The sequence below is a fragment of the Oryx dammah genome, unplaced genomic scaffold (assembly GCF_014754425.2).
Source record: "Oryx dammah isolate SB20612 unplaced genomic scaffold, SCBI_Odam_1.1 HiC_scaffold_19, whole genome shotgun sequence".
In the NCBI taxonomy this organism is placed as follows: domain Eukaryota; kingdom Metazoa; phylum Chordata; class Mammalia; order Artiodactyla; family Bovidae; genus Oryx; species Oryx dammah.
In genome coordinates, this window is record NW_024070203.1 from 32,724,178 (window position 1) to 32,745,847 (window position 21,670).

At 42.5% G+C, this 21,670-nt stretch overlaps 1 protein-coding gene across 1 annotated transcript in view; it reads left to right on the forward strand.

Annotated features, from left to right (window-relative positions):
• The window catches only part of SNTG1 (syntrophin gamma 1), a 140,812-nt gene that overhangs the window by 67,683 nt on the left and 51,459 nt on the right, over positions 1 to 21,670 (forward strand). Inside the window, exons 10-11 of the mRNA XM_040261680.1 lie at positions 607 to 736; positions 9,068 to 9,106. Coding sequence (XP_040117614.1) covers positions 607 to 736; positions 9,068 to 9,106 — 169 coding nt within the window. The remainder of the gene's footprint in view (positions 1 to 606; positions 737 to 9,067; positions 9,107 to 21,670) is intronic.

Sequence of the window (21,670 nt, forward strand, 5' to 3'; positions counted from 1 at the left end):
ACTGAAAAATGTCAAGAGGAGATGGTAGCCAAAATAATGGATACACATCTATGCATAACTTTCTGATATGCAGGGAACAGGGATAATCCCTCTCAAATGTCTTTGACACGCTTCCATTTACATAATATATTGTACGTCTCCAACTTGCTCCAAACTTATCTGTGTCTCAAGATGCTTTGAGTAATTCAAAATTGTGTGTCATCTGGGTTCATATTTGTATGCATGTGTGCTAAACTGCTTAGTCGTGTCCAACTCTTTGCAACACTATGGACTGTAGCCCACCAGGCTCCTCTGTCCATGGGATTCTCCAGGCATGAGTACTGAAGTGGGTTGCATGCCCTCCTCCAGGGGATCTTCCCAACCCAGGGATCGAACCCACGTCTCTTATGGCTCCTGCCTTGGCAGGTAGGTTCTTTACCACTGCTGCCAGCTGGGAAGCTGGGTTCATCTTTAGTGTTCCATGTAATAACAGATTTTTTAAGATATAAGGAAAGAGGAATTTGAAGCTGCATTTATGTGGTCAGTAAGAAGAGCTTTTGAGCAGACAGCTATCTCAAGTTGCACACAGATGATGTCTTGGTCTGATTTGCTCTGACGTCTCTGCAGGCAGAACGCCTTCCAAGTCACCGCCGTGGACGGGGTCTGCAGCGGGGTCATCCAGTGCCTCTCCGCGGAGGACTGCGGGGAGTGGCTACAAGCAATAGCCACCAACATTTCCAGCCTCACAAAGCACAACGTAAGTAGTGGTTCCAGGAATGCTGGGAAAGCTCCTCCACCTGCCTCAGTGAACCTCTTCAGTATACAAGTTAACTCCATCAGCTGTACGGTGTTCTGCTAGGAATGGACCACTGCACACCCACCATAAGAGTTATTATTAAACTGGATCATACTTGCTCAAAGAAAGCCACTCTATCTTGAGTGTTTTAGTCCAGTGTATCAGAACAACAGTATTTACACCTAAGTTTCCACTCACAAACATTGTAACATCTACATTAGTTAAATAACTGAAAATAGATATTTAACATGTAAGCACTAAATATCTATATCTGTATATATATGTGTGTATATATATATCATCCACCTATATTTTTATAGATGTATATATGCATCCATCTACCTTACATTTCATATCTCTATACAGTCTGTCTATATCATCCATCCATCAGCATCTATAATCCATGTATATATATGAATTTGTCTACCTATATATCTATACATCTATATGTTTACTAGTTTGTCCACTTGCAAAGCAGCCTACAATATTATTTGAGCCCCTAGATCTTTTAAGAATAACTCACTTGTAATAATATCACAAGAAAAGTTGTGCAATAACTGCTGAGCTAAAGCACCTGGACAGGGACTATCTTTGGGTGGCAAGGGAGGGTGTGTGTTTCTCACAGCCTCAGTGGGCGTGGCTGGAAGCCTGTGAATATCACATACAGAGGAGGGGGAAGGACAGGACTGACGTGAAGGAGGACCCATGGAGGGACCATGAAAGGACCCATGGAAGTGTAACTTCAAACACACTCTCCTGTGATCAGGCAAAGAGAATTCAAGCCGATTGCCTTTGCAGTGATATTTTTGCCAGGAGAGAAGCTGAGCTGAGGTGTCAGGGGACTCAGTGTGGAGCCCAGGTCTCCCCGCACCAGCTCTGAGCTGGACTTTAAGCTCCTCTTCTTAAATGAATGCTGTTAGCTTCGGTCTCTGCGAGGGCTAAATGAAGAAGTGCTTCAGCCACTCTGGCCCTGAAATGATGCTGAAACAGTTGCACTTCTCCTTTCTGCAGTGGCACTCTAAATTTCATGATTTAATCCAAAACTGCTGATAAATGGCCCTATAGATTCGCTCATTGTGTGTGACGCTGCACATCTCTGTTTTGTCCGATTGTCATTTGAGATTCTTCATTTTCTGAAGAATGGCTGTGTGGATACCAGAATGTGAATCACACAGGACAAGCTGAGCTAAAATAAATGTCTAGTGGTGACTAAACCATTAAGCAGCTCTGATTTCTGGCAACCGAAGACCTACCCCTCAGTCCTTCATCTTTAAAAGAGACAGAAGGAAGCAAATAAAAGGCAGAGCTCTCTCTCAGCCAGAATTTCATGAATCTAACCTTTCCAATCACTTTTTACTGCTCCACCACTGAAATAGATCCTGATTGATAAGCAGAGAGAATTTCATGTGACATTTCTACTAAGGTTACCTGTTAACACAAAGGAATCTCTCTGGTCTAAATTCTTCCACATATGTCCTATGCATGTGTTCCCTTTATCAGAATGGAATGTGGTACTTGAAATATATCACTTATGTGTGTGTCTTTGCATATAGATAAATACAAATATTTATGCAATATGCTTCTATTCTTAAGGGTTCATTGAAAATCAGTGATATTAAATGAGGATGTATGGTTGCATATGTGAGATTTTCAAAATACATAATCATATTTCATTATGAGAAAAAGGATAGACTCTCTTCCTCAAATGTTTTTATCAATGAGAATGCTCTCAATAACAAGTTAGAGAGACCTCAAAGGAGTAAATAGTGGGTTTTTTCCCCAAATGAAGAAAGTCATGGATGGCAGCATTTCTTGGAAGCTACCATCTACCCAGAACCCATTCTCTGTCCACACACATTATTGCTACTATTACCCACTACTCTTAGAGTGTTGGCTTTTACCTTGAGTTTGCTGCCTCATGATCACAGAAGGGTTGCAACAGTTCCAAATATCACTTCAGTGTTCAGAACAGTAAAGAAAGGGAAGAAGGATATGTAATGCCTGCTACATCTCTCCTTTTTTATCAAGATAAGATAAAATTTTCCAGAAACTCTTTACTAGACTAATAATGTTCACTTCTCCTCCTGACTCAGCCCCATGACAATTCTGGGAATGGGTGGCTAGTCTCTACCTTTTGTACTGTTTATGGTGGGATGACCAAGAAGAGAAGACTGTAAATGGCTTTTGAGTCAGATAGCTGACAGTATCTACCACATTGTTTAATAGTTAAAACATATTAATTCTAAAAAAATGCATGAACAACCAGCAGCCCTGTGATTTTTGTGGAATGATCACAGTCCTTCAGGATTCACACATATACACATACATACATGCACACACACACACACACACACACACACACACCTCATCAGTCATTTGAGTTCCTGCAGGCTGTATTTCAGCCATCTTCCTATATTTTACCCATTTACCTGCAGGAGCCAAAAAAAAGGGTCATTTGGGAGTCATGTTTAATCCATAGAGTTCTGCTATTTTAGATGTCAAACACTTGCAAGCTGAAAAGAGAATTTTTTTCCATAATACTGTTGGTTTTGAAGAACTGAAGGAAAAACTTCTATTGTGTCTGCCGCCTTAGAAAGACTCAACAAAGCTCGTAGGTGAATTGAAAGTCATAACAAAATAAAGCCTAACAGAAAGGAGATTTACCAGAAAGGCCTGAAGCTGTGATCAGAGGTTGCAGAGTGAGATTCTGACAGGCATGGTGTCACCGAGGGAGATGTTTTCTTCCTTCTATAGCAGCTGGCATTCCCGAGTCCTTGGATGCACTTTTGGGCAGTGTCTTGTTTTCACCATTGTTTCTCCTCACATGTCAAATACGCACTTCAGTCATGCAGGCATCAACTCAATGTGGACCATGGGGAGTGGGATCAGACAGGGCAGGGACAGTAAGTCAAGTCAGGATAAGAGCAAGGGAAAGTCTAGCAATATACCACGAGTATATTTTCTTAATCATGCTGTGCTTTTTACATGATTAGAGTTTATTTTGGCAAGTTGTGTTGGGGGGATTTCAATAAAATAACTAACCTACTTTATCTGGTAGAAAGCTACTCACCAGAAAAAGCTTTTAAACAATTTTTTTTTATTTAAAGATTTTTTTGATGTGAACCATTTGTTAAGTCTTCATTGAATTTGTTACGATATTGCTTCTGTTTTATGTTCTTTTTTTTGGCCAAAGGCATGTGGGAATCTTAGCTCCCCAACCAGGGATTGAACCCACAACCCCTGCATTAGAAGGCAAAGTCCAACCACTGAAACACCAGGGAAGTTTCAATAAATTTTTAGGTTGGAAAAAATTAGCTGGTAATTACATTGCACAATCCAGACCCTTTGCTTTGATGTTAACTGACAATTGTAGTCATACGCAAATGGGTAGTTTTCCTGGAAAGTTTCCAAGGAGCTGCCCCCTAGCCAGCCTGCCTCTGCTTGCCTGGCCTTAGTTCCTTCTCTTTGGGCCTCAGTCTTTCTCCGTTCTTGCAGCCCAAGCTCCCCAGTCTCCCATGTTCCAGGGGCCTCAAAGCTCCCAGGGAGTGGCCAGGGCCTTGCCCCAACCCACCCACCCTTCTCCCACCCTGCTGAGGCTGGCTTCAGGAGCTGACCCTCCTGGACCCAGAGCTGTTGGAGACCCCACAGGAGTGTGGGGACACATGCTGTCCAGTGCATGTCAAGGGCAGAGGACACCGGCTGGCAGAGAACCTGCTCACTAGATGAACCACTGGACACCCAGTGAGCACTCGGGCCCTGAAGAGGGAGGTCAAACCTGATGAAGAGTGGACAGCGTGTTACGAGAAGCCTGAGCAGCTCAGACACATGGACCACTCACCAGCCGCTGCTTGTTCCCAGCACCAGGCCCCTCCCTTCACCTGTGACCCTCGCCTCCTGGGGACTGCCTGGTTCCAGAGATTCACTGAGGGCTCTGATCAGTCCTGGGGGGCAGGGGGAGACATTCCCACTCTCAGCGCCAGGCGTCGTGTGGAAGAGGAGGCACACGGTGAGCTCAGTGCAGATGAAGGGCCAGCGGAAATCATACAGCAATCACTTTCAGTTTGCTATTGCTTGATGAGTGTCCCTCAGAAGCCAAGCTTGAGGGAGCAGAGGTAGCCTCAGGCATCCTAAGGGTCCAGGCTCTAACTATAAACACTGCCTGTCCCCTCCGTAGGAAGCCTGACTAACGATAGAACCTGCCCTCTTCACCTGTGACCAATGCGGGCCAATCAAACACCCCCGCACCCCTGAAACCCAGGTGCCCAGGGCCTGCAACCCAGCCCACAGCCGGGACACTGTGTGCTTTCATTTACATATATAAAATAAAATGACCATCTTCTTTTGTAGATAGTATTAACTTTTGTTCAGTTAACACATAATCCTGAGCATTTTCCTATGACAGTAATTATATTCTGAAATCACCTACATATAATGGACTAATAGATACTTTGCTGTTTGTTTAATTAAAATTAATGAATAGAGTATTATTTGAAATGCACATCATTTAAAATGCACCATTAGCGTAATAGTGCCCTATGAATTTCTGGCATATTAGTCAGTGAAAACGTTGCTAATTCACTAATTATACCTTAATATAGATGTCTAGGAGGCTTCCCTGGTGGCTCAGCAGTGAAAGAACCCACCTGCCAATGCAGGACACTCGAGTTCAATCCTTGGGTCAGGAAGATCCCCTGGAGAAGGAAATGGAAGTCCACTCCAGTATTCTTGCTGGAAAATCCCATGGACAGAGGATCCTGGTGGGCTATAGTCCATGAGGTCTCAAGAGTTGGATATGACGAAGCAACGAAACCACCAAACCACCATAGGCGTCTAGGAGAAGAACCTAAGAATATGAACCTTCTTTGGTCTTGTAAACTATGATTGATGTCTTAATCCAGCCCAGTGCAGGCTGGCTTGGAGTTTCCATGAGGTTCTCTTTGTTTCTATTCCTTCTGCCCCAAAGATGCACCCCCCACAACCAGGCCTGGGGGCACGTCTATGCAGAGATAGTGACTTCTCCCAGCTTCTCCCTCAGCACAAATTTACAAAACCCTTGTCTGTGTTCATAGGTTTTCGGATCCAGACTTCAGCACACATGTTGAGGTAGAGACTTGTGTTGCGTTTGAAGCCCCATGCATCACAAGTGCTGCCCAGGTTATCGCAGGAGAAAGCAGAAGCTCCGCTTCTCCCTCGGTCCACCTGGTCCCATCTGAGTGATTAGTCAGCCCGCTAGTGACTGCAGAGGGTCCGCTCCCGTCTTTGGGCCTCTCACATCCAGAATCTCAGCCACACTTGTACAGGGGGCTCTCAGAAGTCTTCACAAAAAGTGCTGCTGCTAGGTTATCTTTCTACTTCCATTGCTAGCAATAGGAAGGTTGTTATGCCTCAGGCCACCCCAACCTGCCCTAAATCTATAGGCTAAATATGGGCTGTTTTGGGAGTTGGCAGGTGAGGCGTTGTTTTTCAAGTAATTAACCACTTTTTAAAGTGTTGTTCTCTATTCAGATTTAACACAGGCTTTATTGTTAACTCAGTAATATGCATTTATATTCAGTTTTTAATTTTCTATCAAAATTCATTGTCACATTTAGTTTTGCCGTGTAAAACCCTGGTTCAATGATTGTAACTCTGTAATGCGTTGAAATAGCCCCTGACATTAAACACCTCTGAGTGCATTCAACCATTTATTCCCCACAGGCCCTTAAAGGCCTAAAAGCAGTCACCCTAGAATAATACCACAGTATAATATTTTAATTTAGAAGAAATTTGATGTTCAGAAATGGATCTGTAGGTTTCATATTTGTCATTGTTTAGTGGCTCAATTGTGTCTGACTCTGTGACCCCATGGACTGTAGCCTGCCAGACTCTTCTGTCCATGGGATTTCCCAGGCAAGAATACTGGGGTGGGTTGCCATTTTCTCTTCCAGGGGATCTTCCTGACATAGGAAGTAGAACCCCTGTCTCCTGCATTGGCAGGCAGATTCTTCACCACTGAGCCACCAGGGAAGCCCATGATTTCATATTAGGCTAATTGTTATGAATTTTATTTTTAAATGAAATGTATTTTGTTTAAAATGTATTTTGTTTTATTTGTCTAGTTTAAAATTTAGGATGACTACTGATTTATATGCATTTCATATTCTAATACCTTGAAGTTACTAAGTCATTTTTAGAAGGAGAGTGTAAGTACACCTCCTTTAAATAAATCTGGAGGACCCGATTTTAAGTACATCTGATGACATGGACTTGATTTTGAAAAACAATATTTGTTGAATGTTGTTTTAAGTAAATAGTATGCAAAGAAGCATCATTGATTTAGCTTCAGTCGTACATTTTATGTCATTCATAGAACTAAAATCACATGTTGGAGGAACTTAAAAATAAAATGCTATATAGTATGTACTCAGAGACAATGGTTGACATAAAATGTTTGTGGACATGTCAAATAGGGAGCTAGTGGAAAGCTGCTGTACAGCATAGGGAGCTCAACTCAGGGCTCAGTGATGACCTGGAGGGCTGGGACGTGGGGTGAGGCAGGGAGGTCCTATATGTATACATATGGTGGATTCACAGTGCTATACAGCAGAAACCAACACATTGTTATGCAATTATCCTCCAATTAAAAAATTAAAAAGTATATTTGTGGAAGTTTATTAAAAAAAAAAACAACAAACTGGTAACAAGTATTGTTCCACAAAGTGTTCAATGTGGGTTTTTGATTGATTGGCAAAATACATTTAGGGATCTGCTCTTCTGTCTCCATCTTCAAACCATCCTGACTTGGGTTGAAAGCATCTTTACTTCTAGAGACTTTCCTTGATTGACTCCTCATCAGAGCAGAAAATACTTTGAAACGATTAGAGCAACCTGCTTCTCTGGTAGCTCAGCTGGTAGAGAATCCACCTGCAATGCAGGAGACCCCCAGTTTGATTCCTGGGTTGGGAAGATCCCCTGGAGAAGAGATAGGCTACCCACTCCAGTTTTCTTGGGCTTCCCTGGTGGCTCAGACAGTAAAGAATCCCCCTGCGAAGCAAGAGATCTGGATTCAATCCTTGGTTTGGGAAGATCCCCTGGAGGAGGGCATGGCAACCCACTCCAGTATTCTTGCCTGGAGAATCCCCATGGACAGAGGAGCCTGGCAGGCTACAGCCTATGGGGTCACAAAGAGTCGGACACGACTGAGCAGAACAAGAAAGATATGCTTTTTATACATGACCCTGAGGAATCACACAAATATTCTCAAATTGTTTGCTTTTTTTTCATATTTTAAATGACATGTCTCCACGAGTGAGTCTGTTCTCATCCACGGGCCATTTCACTTCTCCAAGTTTGTGCCTCCTTACATCTCCTCTTAATTCATGTTTATCAGTAAGACAAAGGTAAACTAACACTAAAACAAGGGAAAACAAAGCAATTCAACAGAACATTTTCTAAGTGAAAATAGTCTATGTTTAGTATGATGTCGGATTATAGCATACGGAGAGCATCATTTAAGTTTCTCTAGAAAACCAGTGAAAAAGAAGGTTTTAATTAGCAAAAGTTCTGTTGAACTAAGATTTCATGTGTTATAAGGTCATTTGTCTAAATCTGATCATCGTTTTTCATTTGGTCTTTAAAGTTCGTTTACATGACTTGGTACAGAGGGAACTCAGCAGATTTATTTTAAATTTTTATGACATTTCACTCAACGGTGGTGGCGGCAGTGTAGTCACTAAGTCGTGTCCGACTCTTGCTACCCTGTGGACTGCAGCCCGCCCACCAGGCTTCTCTGACCACGGGATTCTCCAGGCAAGAATACTGGAGTGAGCTGCCTTTTCCTTCTCCAATTCACTCAATAAATGGTCTTAAATGTTTATTTTATTTATAGTCCTGACTGAAAGTATCTTGATAATATACAGTATCCTTTAGTGTCTGAATATTGCACCCCCTCTGTTCTCTTATGTGTTAAAACAAAATATAATATGAAGTGAAAGTGAATAATGAAAGAAGTTACAAAAAGTTATGCTGTACATTCTTGGTAGATTGTGTGGGATAAGAGACTTTTCATTTCTCATCAAGAGAATATGATTAAGTTGAAATATTTCTGAAGTGTTTGTATATGAAATTTGGGACATTTTTGACAGTCAGAATTTTTTTAAAAAATCCTAATTGGTGCTTGATATGCAATGATTTTAGTGTGTCAACAATATAGTTTACTCTTAGTTTACTCACTAAGAAGAGAGTCCCATAAACCTGGGGTTCTTGTATTACATTATCTTTGCTGATCTCACTTTTCTTTGTTTATTTTTGTAGATTAAAAAAATCAACAGAAACTTTCCGGTAAACCAGCAGGTAAGATGGAGAAACACATGCAAAGCCAAATTGTGTATTTCTTTCATTTTATCTGTTACAAATGATAATCTTGATTGCCTTTAGTTTTATGTGGAAATAATTCATACCAATTATTAATTAATTCGGAGAAGGCAATGGCAACCCACTCCAGAACTCTTTCCTGGGAAATCCCATGGACAGAGGAGCCTGGTAGGCTGCAGTCCATGGGGTCGCGAAGAGTTGGACACGGCTAAGCGGCTTCACTTTCGCTTTTCACTTTCATTCATTGGAGAAGGAAATGGCAACCCACTCCAGTGTTCTTGCCTGGAGAACCCCAGGGACGGCAGAGCCTGGTGGGCTGCCGTCTATGGGGGTCACACAGAGTTGGACACGACTGAAGTGACTTAGCAGCAGCAGCAGCATTAATTAATTAATTAGCATTTGCTATTTCAGGAAAATATGAATTTATTAGATTTCTTTCATATTATGTAATATATCTGTTTTTTCTAATCATATTAAAAATAGTTTAAAAGAAGCTTTTTATCTAAGTGAATTAAGTCAAAACTGTTTTGACAAAATATATTTATTTGAATGCAATGTTGAAGAACTTGGACAGCTGTTTATGTGTAGTTTTAATGAGAGATCTATATAGAATTAATCTAAAAGTTAAAGGAAATTTCAAAATTGGTTGAAAGTATTTAAAATGAGTCAAAATTAATGCATGGAATGAGACTAATGTCTGAATAATCAAGCTAAGAATTTAGTTGACTTACGAGACTAATAATTGAAGATAGGATAAAATTATTGATCATAAGAATAACTGATTCGCCTTGTAATTTTATTACGCTAAAGTTAACTTCTTCTATCCTTCCCTGGTGGCTCAGATGGTAAAGCGTCTGCCTACAATGCGGGAGGCTCAGGCTCAATCCCTGGGTTGGGAAGATCTCCTGGAGAAGGAAATGGCAACCCACTCCAGTATTCTTCCCTGGAAAATCCCATGGACAGAGGAGCCTGGTAGACAACACTCCATGGGGTCGCCAAGAGTCAGATACGACTGAGCAACTTCACTTTAACTTCTATTGCTTTCACAGCCATAATATAAGCATTAGCTATTAAATATAATAAGAAAAGGAAGTGAAGGCTCACCGCCTGGACTCGGTGAGCTGTCCCTGTCCAGTGTGTGGACAGGGGCGGGGGCTCGGTGGCAAGACACAGACACTGACTCCCCACAGCAACCTCAGTCCACAGCCACTGACCACGATCTAAACATCGACGACATCGATTCCTAAACGGCATACCCGCCACTAGTTAGCTTCCATGGTAAAGTTTTAAAATAACTTTCAGTATGTTAAAACCAAAGTCCTTTTCGTCTAAGCCTGGGATCCACATTAGTAGCATCTGTGTAAGGGCAACCATCTAAACACACATGTCATGTGTGTTTAGAAAGTTAAACGAGAACAAACATAAATTTCTCAGTATATGCCATTGTTTGCATTGGCGTGTCAGATGTCTGTCTTCCCTGCAACAGAGAACTTATGTTCTGGGGTAGGTTGTAGTGTTCAGGGTGCCCCTTGCCCGGGCTGCCCACAGAGCCCCTGTGGCTAAGTGAGGTGGTGGGCAGCTTTGCAGAGCCTGCTGTGCCTACAGCCTTGACCTGTCTTGCTAGTAAGGCCAGGGGAACAAGTTCCCCTCCCTCGGGCCCCCTGCCTCTGAGCCATGCGATGCTCTTGGCAGGTACAGGGTTGGAGGGATGTCTGTGCCTCCCAGAACCACAGTGAGTGGGGGCACATGGGGCTTGTTCACGGGCAGAGACCAGGCTCAGCCCAAGGCACCTGACTCACTCGCTCTGGGGTGATGCCTGGGACACTAGGGCATTGCTCCATCCACCGCAGGTGATTCTGAGGCTCAGGTCACATCTGGGAGGACAGTTTACAGCTTCACGGGGCTGAACAGGAGGGAAAAGCCAGGCATTAAAGATAAATTGTTCAACCGGAAGCCTCAACTGTGAAGGAAGTTTGCAATGCCCAGGACGAGATAGGTTTGTTTTATAGTCAGAAGTGTAAAAATGTAGACCTGCTCTTTTGGGGAATTCTTGCCAAAAATACAAATGAAGTGTTTCTTTAAAAGTTACTCTAATATTTATGTTACCACCTCTCTTGTCCCTTCAACCCTCGCCTGTGAAGTATCAATAATTAGTGTAATTTCATCACTAGGAATGTTTCCTAACCCTGGCTAGCCCACAGCTATGCTTTATTTACCATGATGACCACCATGTGGGACACTCCCTACACATTCCCTTCAGGGACCTGTCTCATTCCTCACCACCTCTGCTTATATCTAGGTTTTGAATAATGCTGAGCGAAGTCAGTAAAAATCTGGAAAACCTTGAATATAGAAGAAATCAAAAACTTTAATATTCTACTCACATTTAATAAACACAGATAAGCATCCATAGCTGTTTATCTGCTAACCTTTCAATATTATGATTATCGTGAAATTTTATTTCAAATCTTTTAGCATCTCACAATTTGAAATCACAATGAATTATAGACACTTTAACAACTGAAAGCTACGGCTAATAGATTTTTCCCTCACTACTTCCCACCTTGTAAATGAAGTCTTTTGGGATATAGGATTACTTTATAGTTCAACCTTCATATCTATTCTTAATAGGAAGAACTCACCCACGTAGTGTAATAGCAGTGCATTAGGAGATCAGGGTACATCTTCTGCCCCAAATCTGAGCCACTTCAAGGAACAAAAATTGAAAATTATATGTAATCTAATTTCTCATTGAGATTAGCACTCAAACTCTTATCTTGGACTAGTTGCTTTCATCTCAAATTTCTTCAAACTTAATTTTCAGGTAACATTCTCTGTTGCTCAGATTCAATATAAGTATATATGTTTATATATATGCTTTTTATTAAATAACATCAGACATAATGTTACAGTATTCAAGTCCCCTCATAGCCATGATACTCTGGGTCTTAAACAAAACCAAAAAGACATCAGCTGAAATACATTAGAACAGAAGTCTTCTGCCTCCTGTGGGGGTTGGTTTTGACTTTGTGCAGCCACTGTGGTACTGGTACCCCAACCAGAGAAATTAAAATTAAAAAATGCAAAGGGGTTGGAACTGGAGAAAGTCACTGCACCCAGAGTCTCCAGAGACACCCCCATGCTCCAGAGCACAGCGGACTGTCAGTAAGATCATCTCAGAGAAGAATATTTTTATCAGAAGTATAAGCCGTTTGAGCAAATAAACCATCATAAGGGAAAACACACTGTGAAGATTAAGGAACAATCCACAACTATTTTAAATTATCTATTTTTTATAATAAGGTGGTACAAAATGTAAGGCAAGAACAAGAAGTGGTCTCAAAAACTGTGGATTTGCAAAACAACTTGACAGAAGTTCAAAAATGAATAAAGCATGAATATGTTTAAGCTTATAATCAATTAGCCAACTGCATAACAGAACAGATAAAAATAAAGATAAAACATGTAATTGGAAGTAGTATATCTGAGAGTACCATCAGAACACAGCCTATACAGAAAGGGCTGAAAATATGAAAAATGATGCAAGAGTTGAAGTTTAGAATGAGAGGCTCCAAAAAGAAAAATTCTGCCGAAAGTCTAGAGATGATGAACTTGTGAAGAGATTTTATGGCTAAGAGTTTCTGTAAGACTTGAGGTTAGAGAACCACGCTAACCCTGGAGCACGATGAAGAAAACCAGATCCACAGCCTGAATGTGGGGTAGTGAGCAACCATCATAGGGTGAGCTGGCTTTCCTGATGCCAGTCTGGAAGATTCTCCAAGAAAGCATATGAGGTACCAGTGGCAAGTAAGGAAGAGGGACTATGTAAACTTCTACTTTTAATAAAGAGTGTAATAAAGGATGAAACAGACATATGCACAAGAAGATGCCTGAGAATCTGGTCAAGTGCCTAGATCTGGGAGCAAGAGTAACAGCCTCCTTCCCACAGGGAGAGTTTCCTCCCCAGCCTCCTGCGTAAGCTCCTGCCTTCCCCTATCCCAGTCTGGATTCCTCCCCCTGTGACCTCTCTCACTTTCTTCCCCTCTTCAGTTCCTGCACCAGGACATTCCATTTCTGTTTTGAAGACAGATGTGTATTAGGTCTGTCCTTGTTCTTCCTACATTCTATTTTGCTTTTTGTGGACCAGAATCATCTCTGTCCACTTGGATACCTGGAGAAACGTGTGCACTGGCCATTTTCAGGATGCATTTCTCATATTGTGCATGAGACTGAGCAACTTGAAATGACGCTGGCATATCCTTTCGCTCGCCTTTCTCTACCCTTTTGAACATGTTCCTCTTTTCTTCTTATTGTTTTCTTATTTGTTTGTAAGCACTGTGTACTCAATACATGTAGGGAATTTAACCATTGTATTTTATGTCGCCTAAATCAGCAAGCTCTGTTAGTGGCTTATAAGATTTATGTTGCACTTAAGTTTATCCATTCAAGGTTAATAAAAGGAGAAAAACAATCCATTGCTGATTTCTAATAACTTTATGTTATTATTTTTACATTTGAGCAACTGACTTCTCTCATGTGTTTTTACACTGTGTGTTACTCTCCACGAGCCCCTCCCAGGCCAGTTCAGTTCAGTTCAGTGGCTCAGTCGTGTCTGACTCTTTGTGACCCCATGGACTGCAGCACACCAGGCTTCCCTGTCCATCACCAACTCCTGGAGTTTACTCAAACTCGTGTCCATTCAGTCGGTGATTCCATCCAACCATCTCATCCTCTGTCATCCCCTTCTCCTCTGCCCACAATCTTTCCCAGCGTCAGAGTCTTTCCAGTGAGTTGGCTCTTCACATCAGGTGGCCAAAGTATTGGAGTTTCAGCTTCAGCATCAGTCCTTCCAATGAATATTCAGGACTGATTTCCTTTAGGATAGACTGGTCTCCCAGGTCAGGGAGGCGTTATAAAGGGACAGGAGGGGGCTTTGGGAGGTGATAAGTTCATTATGTTGACTGTAGTAATGGTTTTGTGGATTCACATGTATGTCAAAACATCAAATTTTACCCTTTAAATATGTGTACTTTCTTTATGTCACCATACTTCAATAAAGCTAAAACCATTTTTGTTATTAAAATGTCTGATAAGTTAGAAATAATATTATACCAAGGCCATTGGGGTTTGGCTCCATCTTAATTATTGTCTGGACTTGAAATTACAGTAGAGTCAGTACAGTCTCTCCCAGTCCACTTTTGTTCAGGACAATTTCCTCATTTCCTCTTTGTGTCTGGAGCATAGCCATTAGTACAGTTCAGATCAGTTTCATTTGTGAAGTGCAGAGAATGAGATTCAGCTGCAAATGATGACTTTTCCTGAAAAGCATGTGATTATGGAGGTCCTGCTGCTAGATTACACAGGGATACTCAGTGCACTAATGGTGATAACAGTGATAATGGGTGCTTGCTGCTAGACTATGCGGGGATACACAGTGCATGTGATAATGATGATAACAGTGATAATGGGGGTCCTGCTGTGAGACTACACAGGGATACTCAGGGCATGAGATAATGGTGATAACAGTGGTAACAGTGATAAGAGTGATAATGGGTGTCTTGCTTCTAGACTACACAGGGATACACACTGCCTGTGATCATGATGATAACACTGATAATGGGGGCCATGCTGCTAGACTACACAGGGATACTCAGTGCATGTGATAACGGTGATAACACTGATAATGGGGGTCCTGCTGATAGATAGTACTCTTGCCTGGAAAATCCCATGGATGGAGGAGCCTGGTAGGCTGCAGTCCATGGGGTCGCTAAGAGTCGGACACAACTGAGCGACTTCACTTTCACTTTTCACTTTCATGCATTGGAGAAGGAAATGGCACCCCACTCCAGTGTTCTTGCCTGGAGAATCCCAGGGATGGGGGAGCCTGGTGGGCTGCCGTCTCTGGGGTCGCACAGAGTCGGACACGACTGAAGCGATTTAGCAGTAGCAGCAGCTGATAGATTACACAGGGATATTCAGCTGGGTGTGAAAGTGTGTTGTGCGAGTTCACTCAGTTACAGGTCATGTAGACAAGCAGACCTACAGGCAGCGCTTTGTGCACATAACCCTCTGAGTCATGACTTGTTGCATTTCTAATGTTTAATCTTTATTAACCAAAACTCCTCCATTCTGAAATACATCACATTACTCCCATAAAATGGCACTTTGCAATTAATATTTTCTATAATTCCTAAGGTGGAGAAGGCAATGGCACGCCACTCCAGTACTCTTGCCTGGAAAATCCCATGGACAGAGGAGCCTGGTGGACTGCAATCCATGGGGTCGCGAAGAGTCCGACACGACGGAGCAACTTCACTTTCACTTTTCACTTTCATGCATTGGAGAAGGAAATGGCAACCCACTCCAATGTTCTTGCCTGGAGAATCCCAGGGATGGGGGAGCCTGGTGGGCTGCCGTCTATGGGGTCACACAGAGTCGGACACAACTGAAGCGACTTAGCAGCAGCAGCAGCAGCAGCAGCATAATTCCTAAGGAGAAGGGTTATTGAGAATTAATTCATCATGAAAATATTAATACTGAACTCCCTTTATATCAGGCACTGTGCACAATAGAGTTATTAAATTATTGAATACATAAAATCTATACTCCCCAGGTGGTAATAGTGGTAAAGAACCCACCTGCCAATGCAGGAGGGGTAAGAGACGTGGGTTCGATCCCTGAGTCAGGAAGATCCCCTGGAGGAGGGCACGGCAACCCGCTCTAGCATTCTTGCCTGCAGAACCCCCATGGACAGAGGAGCCTGGGGGGCTACAGTCCATAGGGTTTCAAAGAGTGAGTCACGACCGAAGCAACTTAGCACAGCACGCACACAGCAAACACTCATTTACAATAAATTATTACCTCAATAAGTTTATCTTATAAACTGTTATTCATTTTTGACTAGCTATAAAAATTTGGAAACATTATTTTAGATGAATACATAGAATTCTGGAAACAACAGAGGGAAAGTGACTAGTAGTCTCTAGTTGTATTTAGAATGCTGAGAAATTAAAGGACACATTAAAAATTGAGTTTTGAAGTAACATTAGGGAAGAGAGAGGAGTTAGGACCTCCAAACACTTATTTCTCCATAAAAGTAACAAAGAACTGGCAAAATGGTCTGAATCAAATTTTTCAGAGCTATGGAAATTCACTAAGCATATGCTGAACCCAGTGAGCATTTATTCAAGAAAAACAGAATCTTGGTAGGAACAGTGATCGTTGTGGCATTTGAGCTGATCCAGCCCCAATCCCTGCTTCCTAGCAATCGGGCAGCCTCAAAATTAAGGCCTTACATTCCTTCGCAATCTGCTCCGATCTCCTGGTTGTCTAATCTTGGTCCCATCGCTTAAAACCAGCTAGCTCGAAATGTGTAATCTAATAAGATGATGCATATTTGTTTCATTCATCTGTGTCTGCTGTATCAAAGATATATGCATGTGTGTCTGCATCCTTTTTAAACAAAATATTCTATTAATGGGACTGACGATTGGTCTTTGTTTTATCTTGGATTTCAAAGCCAAGGGTTTTTTTTCAACTGAAAGGCAAATTTCTTTTCATTCTTCATATATTCAATTTATAAATGTTCACAGCAAATCATAGAGTCACATGATCTGGTGATAATGAGTATTGTTGTTTAGTTCATTTTATAATATTTGGCAATAAAATGTGCTGGAGTTTAAAACTTTGTAAAACTTTGTAAAAAGTAGTATTCCCATATAAATTAACTCTTGTAAGAGCTATTAGCTTATAAATCATTGTGAAAAGATAGTGGCAGAGGTTTCATAAGTAAACCTTCTGGCTCTGAGATTCAGAGTCACTCATTGTTAATGTGATGTTGCTGTTGCTGCAGTTCAGTCTCTAAGTGGTGTCCAACTCTTTATGACCCTATGGATTGTAGCATGCCAGGCCTCCCTATCCCTCACTACTCAAGGGGATATTACATGTCAAATGGGCAAATTAGCAAAAGGTAAGTAAAGCCAAGCCCTGTTGGTGAAAAAGTTTATGCTTTTAAACACATGTGGATAGGACAGTGGCTATATTTCACTTCCTTTATCACTTCTTTAAGTATGATTTAATTGACCAAATTATATAATTCTTTTCCTTTGATATGTGAAAGAAGATATACGTGATTAAGCACTACAGAAAAGCACAGCAAGAATGTTCACGTAAGAGAACCATTCATCCCATTTGGGGTTAATGGATTGACTCTAAGCTCTGTAGTGCGTGCACTGCAGAAGCTGCCCGAAGTCCCATACTGCAGTTTTGATGATGTCGGCAATGAGCCAGCTCTCCTGCCTGCTGTTCAAAGCCCTAAAATATAACCCAGATGATGTGGTTGATCTGTCAAATGATCTGTCATTAAGAAATACTTTAAAGGACTTCCTTAGTGGCACAGTGGATAAGAATCGGCCTGCCAGTGCAGGAGACGCGGATTTCATCCCTGGTTTGGGAAGGTTCCACGTGCTGTGGAGCAACTAAGCCCATGCACCACAACTACTGCCCCCACAATCCTGAGCCCAAGCTCCTCGAGGAGAGAAGCCCCTGCAATGAGAGGCCCGCGTACCGCTACTAGAGAGGAGCCCTTGTTCGCTGCAACTAGAGAAACGCCCACACAGCAACAAAGATCTAGCACAACCAAATAAATAAATTAATTTAAAAAATACTTTAAAAGCAAGTTGACTTCAAAAAGAAATATTGCACTGTTTAGGAACACTGCAGTTTTTTTTTCACCATCATTAATTTTCATAGGATAGGCCATGCCCTTAACTGAGGAGCAAAACAGCTCAAAACACAAAACTGTCCTTTAAATTATGTTTATATGTATAGTTACATACTAGCTGCAAAAGATAGGTGTAGGCTTGGGAAATGGAAGAATATGTTATAAAATGATAAATATCATGTCCTATATTTTATTATCTTTTATTAGCTTAAGAAAAATGTATTCTGTGTGTTCTATCATGAAATAATAAGTAAAAGAGCAAAATATGAATAACTCTGGGCCTAATATTATAAAAACAGTAAACTATATACAAACCCAAAGCTAAAAATATGAAGAAGGCTGTCATATTCAAGAAGTCATGGTTTTATGGCAAACAGAGGTGATGCTGTTTATGTTCACTCGCAGGCCCCCAAGGAGGTGGGCGGCAGCTCCCCTGCTGAGCCGAGGCCCCAGGTGGGAGGCGCCCAAGCCCATCTGAGTCAGAGAGGCCGGCAGGACTGAGAGCCCAGAGCTGGGAGGGAAGAGTCATCAGTGAGAAAGGGGATAAAACATAGACACAAAGCATGAGGTCAGGTTTGAACAGTCAAGTATGAGAAACAAGGTCCTGGTGGAGTGAAGCAGGTAGGAGGTCATCTGAGAGGAGAAGAGAAAGTCAGGCAGCCTGTGGCACATGTGCTGGGCTTTGCATCTACAGGGATCAAAGTAGGATGGTTTCCAGGGTAACAGGAACTATGTATGGTTGGACAAGTAGCAGGGAAGGAATCGTTTCATAGTAATAAAGGTGAGGAAGACGTGACCTTCAAATGACAAGTAACCATTGTGTCAGGCATCAGTGGGACACAGTGACACGTGGAGGAGACACACCTGCCCTTGTTATACTTCCTCTGAAGAGTATCAGAAATGGACCCTCCTGTTCCAGGGAAAGAGGGCAGGAGCTGTGTGCAATGGGAGGTGTTTCTCTTCAGACCTGTTGCATCTCTGCACATTGTCTTATGAGCACGCATTTGTTTCAGACTGTTTCTCCAAGGGTGTTTACAAAGAAAGCAGACTTAGTAAATCGGGACAGTTTCTCTTCAGAACCAAGGGGAGAATTTCTTACCCTCCCTTTGGAAGTCTCGGAAGGTAGAGACAATATCTCCGGGCAGAGCCCATGGGAGGCATGCCTTTGTTGATTCTCTTAAGTTGTGTCTGACTCTTTGTGAGCCCATGAACTGCAGCATGCCAGGCTTCCCTATCCTTCACTATCTCCTGGAGGTTGCTCAAACTCATGTCCATCAAGTTGATGATGCCATCCGACCATCTCATCCTCTGCTGTCCCCTCCTCCTCCTGCCCCCAATCCCTCCAGCATCAGGGTCTTTTCCAGTGAGTCAACTCTTCGCATGTGGTGGCTAAAGTATTGGAGTTTCAGCTTCAGCATCACTCCTTCCAATGAGGATTCACGACTGATTTCCTTTAGGATTGACTGGTGCGATCTCCTTGCAGTCCAAGGAATTCTCAAAAGTGTTCTCCAGCATCACAGTTCAAAAGCATCATTCTTCGACTCTCAACCTTCTTTATGGTCCAACTCTCACATCCATACATGACTACGGGAAAAACCGTTACTTTGGCTGTACAGACTTTTGTTGGCAAAGTCATGTCTCTGCTTTGTAATAAGCTGTCTAGGTTTGTCAGTAAAAGTGCCTATTGCCCTTTATAAAAGATCTTGGTTCCCTAACCTCAGGGACCACCATGTGACACAGCCTGCTGTGTGCATATACCTCAGTCACAAAATGCTGAAACTCATGGTGTTGGTTGTGCTGAGAATATGAAGTCCTCTGTCTCTGACCCAAGAATATAACATCTTCTGCCAGCATCTGTAAACCTGGGAGAGGGTAACTCAGTTCAGTTCAGTTGCTCAGTCATGTCCGACTCTTTGCGACACCCTCAACTGCAGCACGCCAGGGTTCCCTGTCCATCACCAACCGCTGGAGCTTGCTCAGACTCATGTCCATCAAATCAGTGATGCCACCCAACCATCTCATATCTCAGTAGCTTGCAAAATCTCAGAACTTTTGTGGTTCATCACATTTTGTAGCAAGGATGAGCTGGCGACAGAAATGTTTTCTGGTAGTAGAAGGATGGTTAATTAGATTTGGGAGAAGTCCATGCACACCTGCAGGGAACATGTTAATTGCTTGTTAATAAGGAGTGATTTGAGGGGAGGTGCTATGCAGAGGGTGGGTAGCAGATTAAATGACAGCCTTGTGAACAGAGCATCCTCAGGTGTTTTCAGCTTCCCTTCAGGTGGGAGCCTTGCTCAGCCCTCTGGCTGTGACCTCTATAATGTTTGTCCTGGGATAGCAGACAGCTCTGATTTTTTTCAGACAATGGTTATAGAAATGCTCCTGAACTGAGCATTACAGAGGGGAAAATTGTAGCCATTACAGGGAGAAAGCTTCCCAGGTGACTCAGTGGTAAAGATCCTGCCTGCCAATGCAGGAGACGTGGGTTTCATCCTTGGGTTGGAAAGATCCCCTGAACTAAAGCATGGCAACCCACTCCAGTATTCTTGCCTGGAGAATCCCATGGACAGAGGAGCCTGGTGGGCTATAGTCCATGGGGTTGCGAAAGAGTCAGGCATGACTTAACAACTAAACAACAATAGGGAGAAACCAGGTGAATAGTTAAAACTATGCGTGGTTCACTTGAGGTTCACTTGGGAGATGAGAGAGTGGAGCACACAATGTTTCATAAGGAAGAATGACACAAAGAAAAACCACTGCACCTTGCTTCTAGCATGGAGTGCACTGCCAGGCTCCGTAGCTCTCCACTCCAGCCCTGGGCTCTTGACCTCTGAACAAAGGTCAGTCTTTCCTTCATCATGAATGGTAGTAGTGTCTGTCCCTGAGCAGTTTCATGGACTTTCCCTGCCAGTAGCATTTAGGGATTCTCAAAGCCTCCTTTGATTCTGTGTTCACTCTGTCCCAGTTGCTCCTCAGCTTTCTTACCAGTTTCTAGGACTCTCATGGATTTCAAATGCATTCCTTCACTGTGTGGGACAAAAGCTAAGTTCACAGATCTTTCTGAGCTGGTCTCTCTCCCAGCCTCCTGCTGAGAGGCCTGGAGACAACAAACACCTTCAGATTCCCAGAGACCCTCCAGTTTAGCTGAGGATATCTCTGAGTTAAATTCTTAATCCCTTCAGAAGACCCTCTGTGAGAAGTTTTGATCCTTCTAAGATTTGAGGAAAAGCTTTTGTAGTCACACACCTAGGATTGCCTCAATGCTAGGATTTCAAGAGCCACCCAATTTTCATCATATTTTGGCATCTGGAGAAGCTGAGAATATTCAGAGCTATCAAGCCCAACACAAGTTTGTAAAGCAATTCACCTCCAATTAAAAAAAAAATGAAAACTTATATGCACATACCCATACACACCCAAAAGAATCACCAAATCCTGTTTGAATCTGATAATTTGTCACTAAGTTCCTCCCTTCCTCCCCTCCTCTCACATTTTATGATCCAATAATGAAGAAACCAGGCAGTACCTTCAGCATAGAGGTGTAACCAGGTAGACATGACTACTGACCGTTTCTGCTTTCCACATTCCTGCGGGAAACAGTGACGTCAAGCTTCCTGCCATGACCAGCAAGGGTCTCAGTCTTCTGGTTTCCAATAACATGCTCCTGACTCTCTTCTGATCTCTCCCTGGCAGGCAACTGCCCCCTGTTCAGGTTTCTACGAACGGTGAGATTAAGTCTTCTGTACTGTGATCTAGACTCACTCTCTCACTCTCCTCCCCACTGCCCCATACTTTTCCAGTCTCCACCAACTGCATCT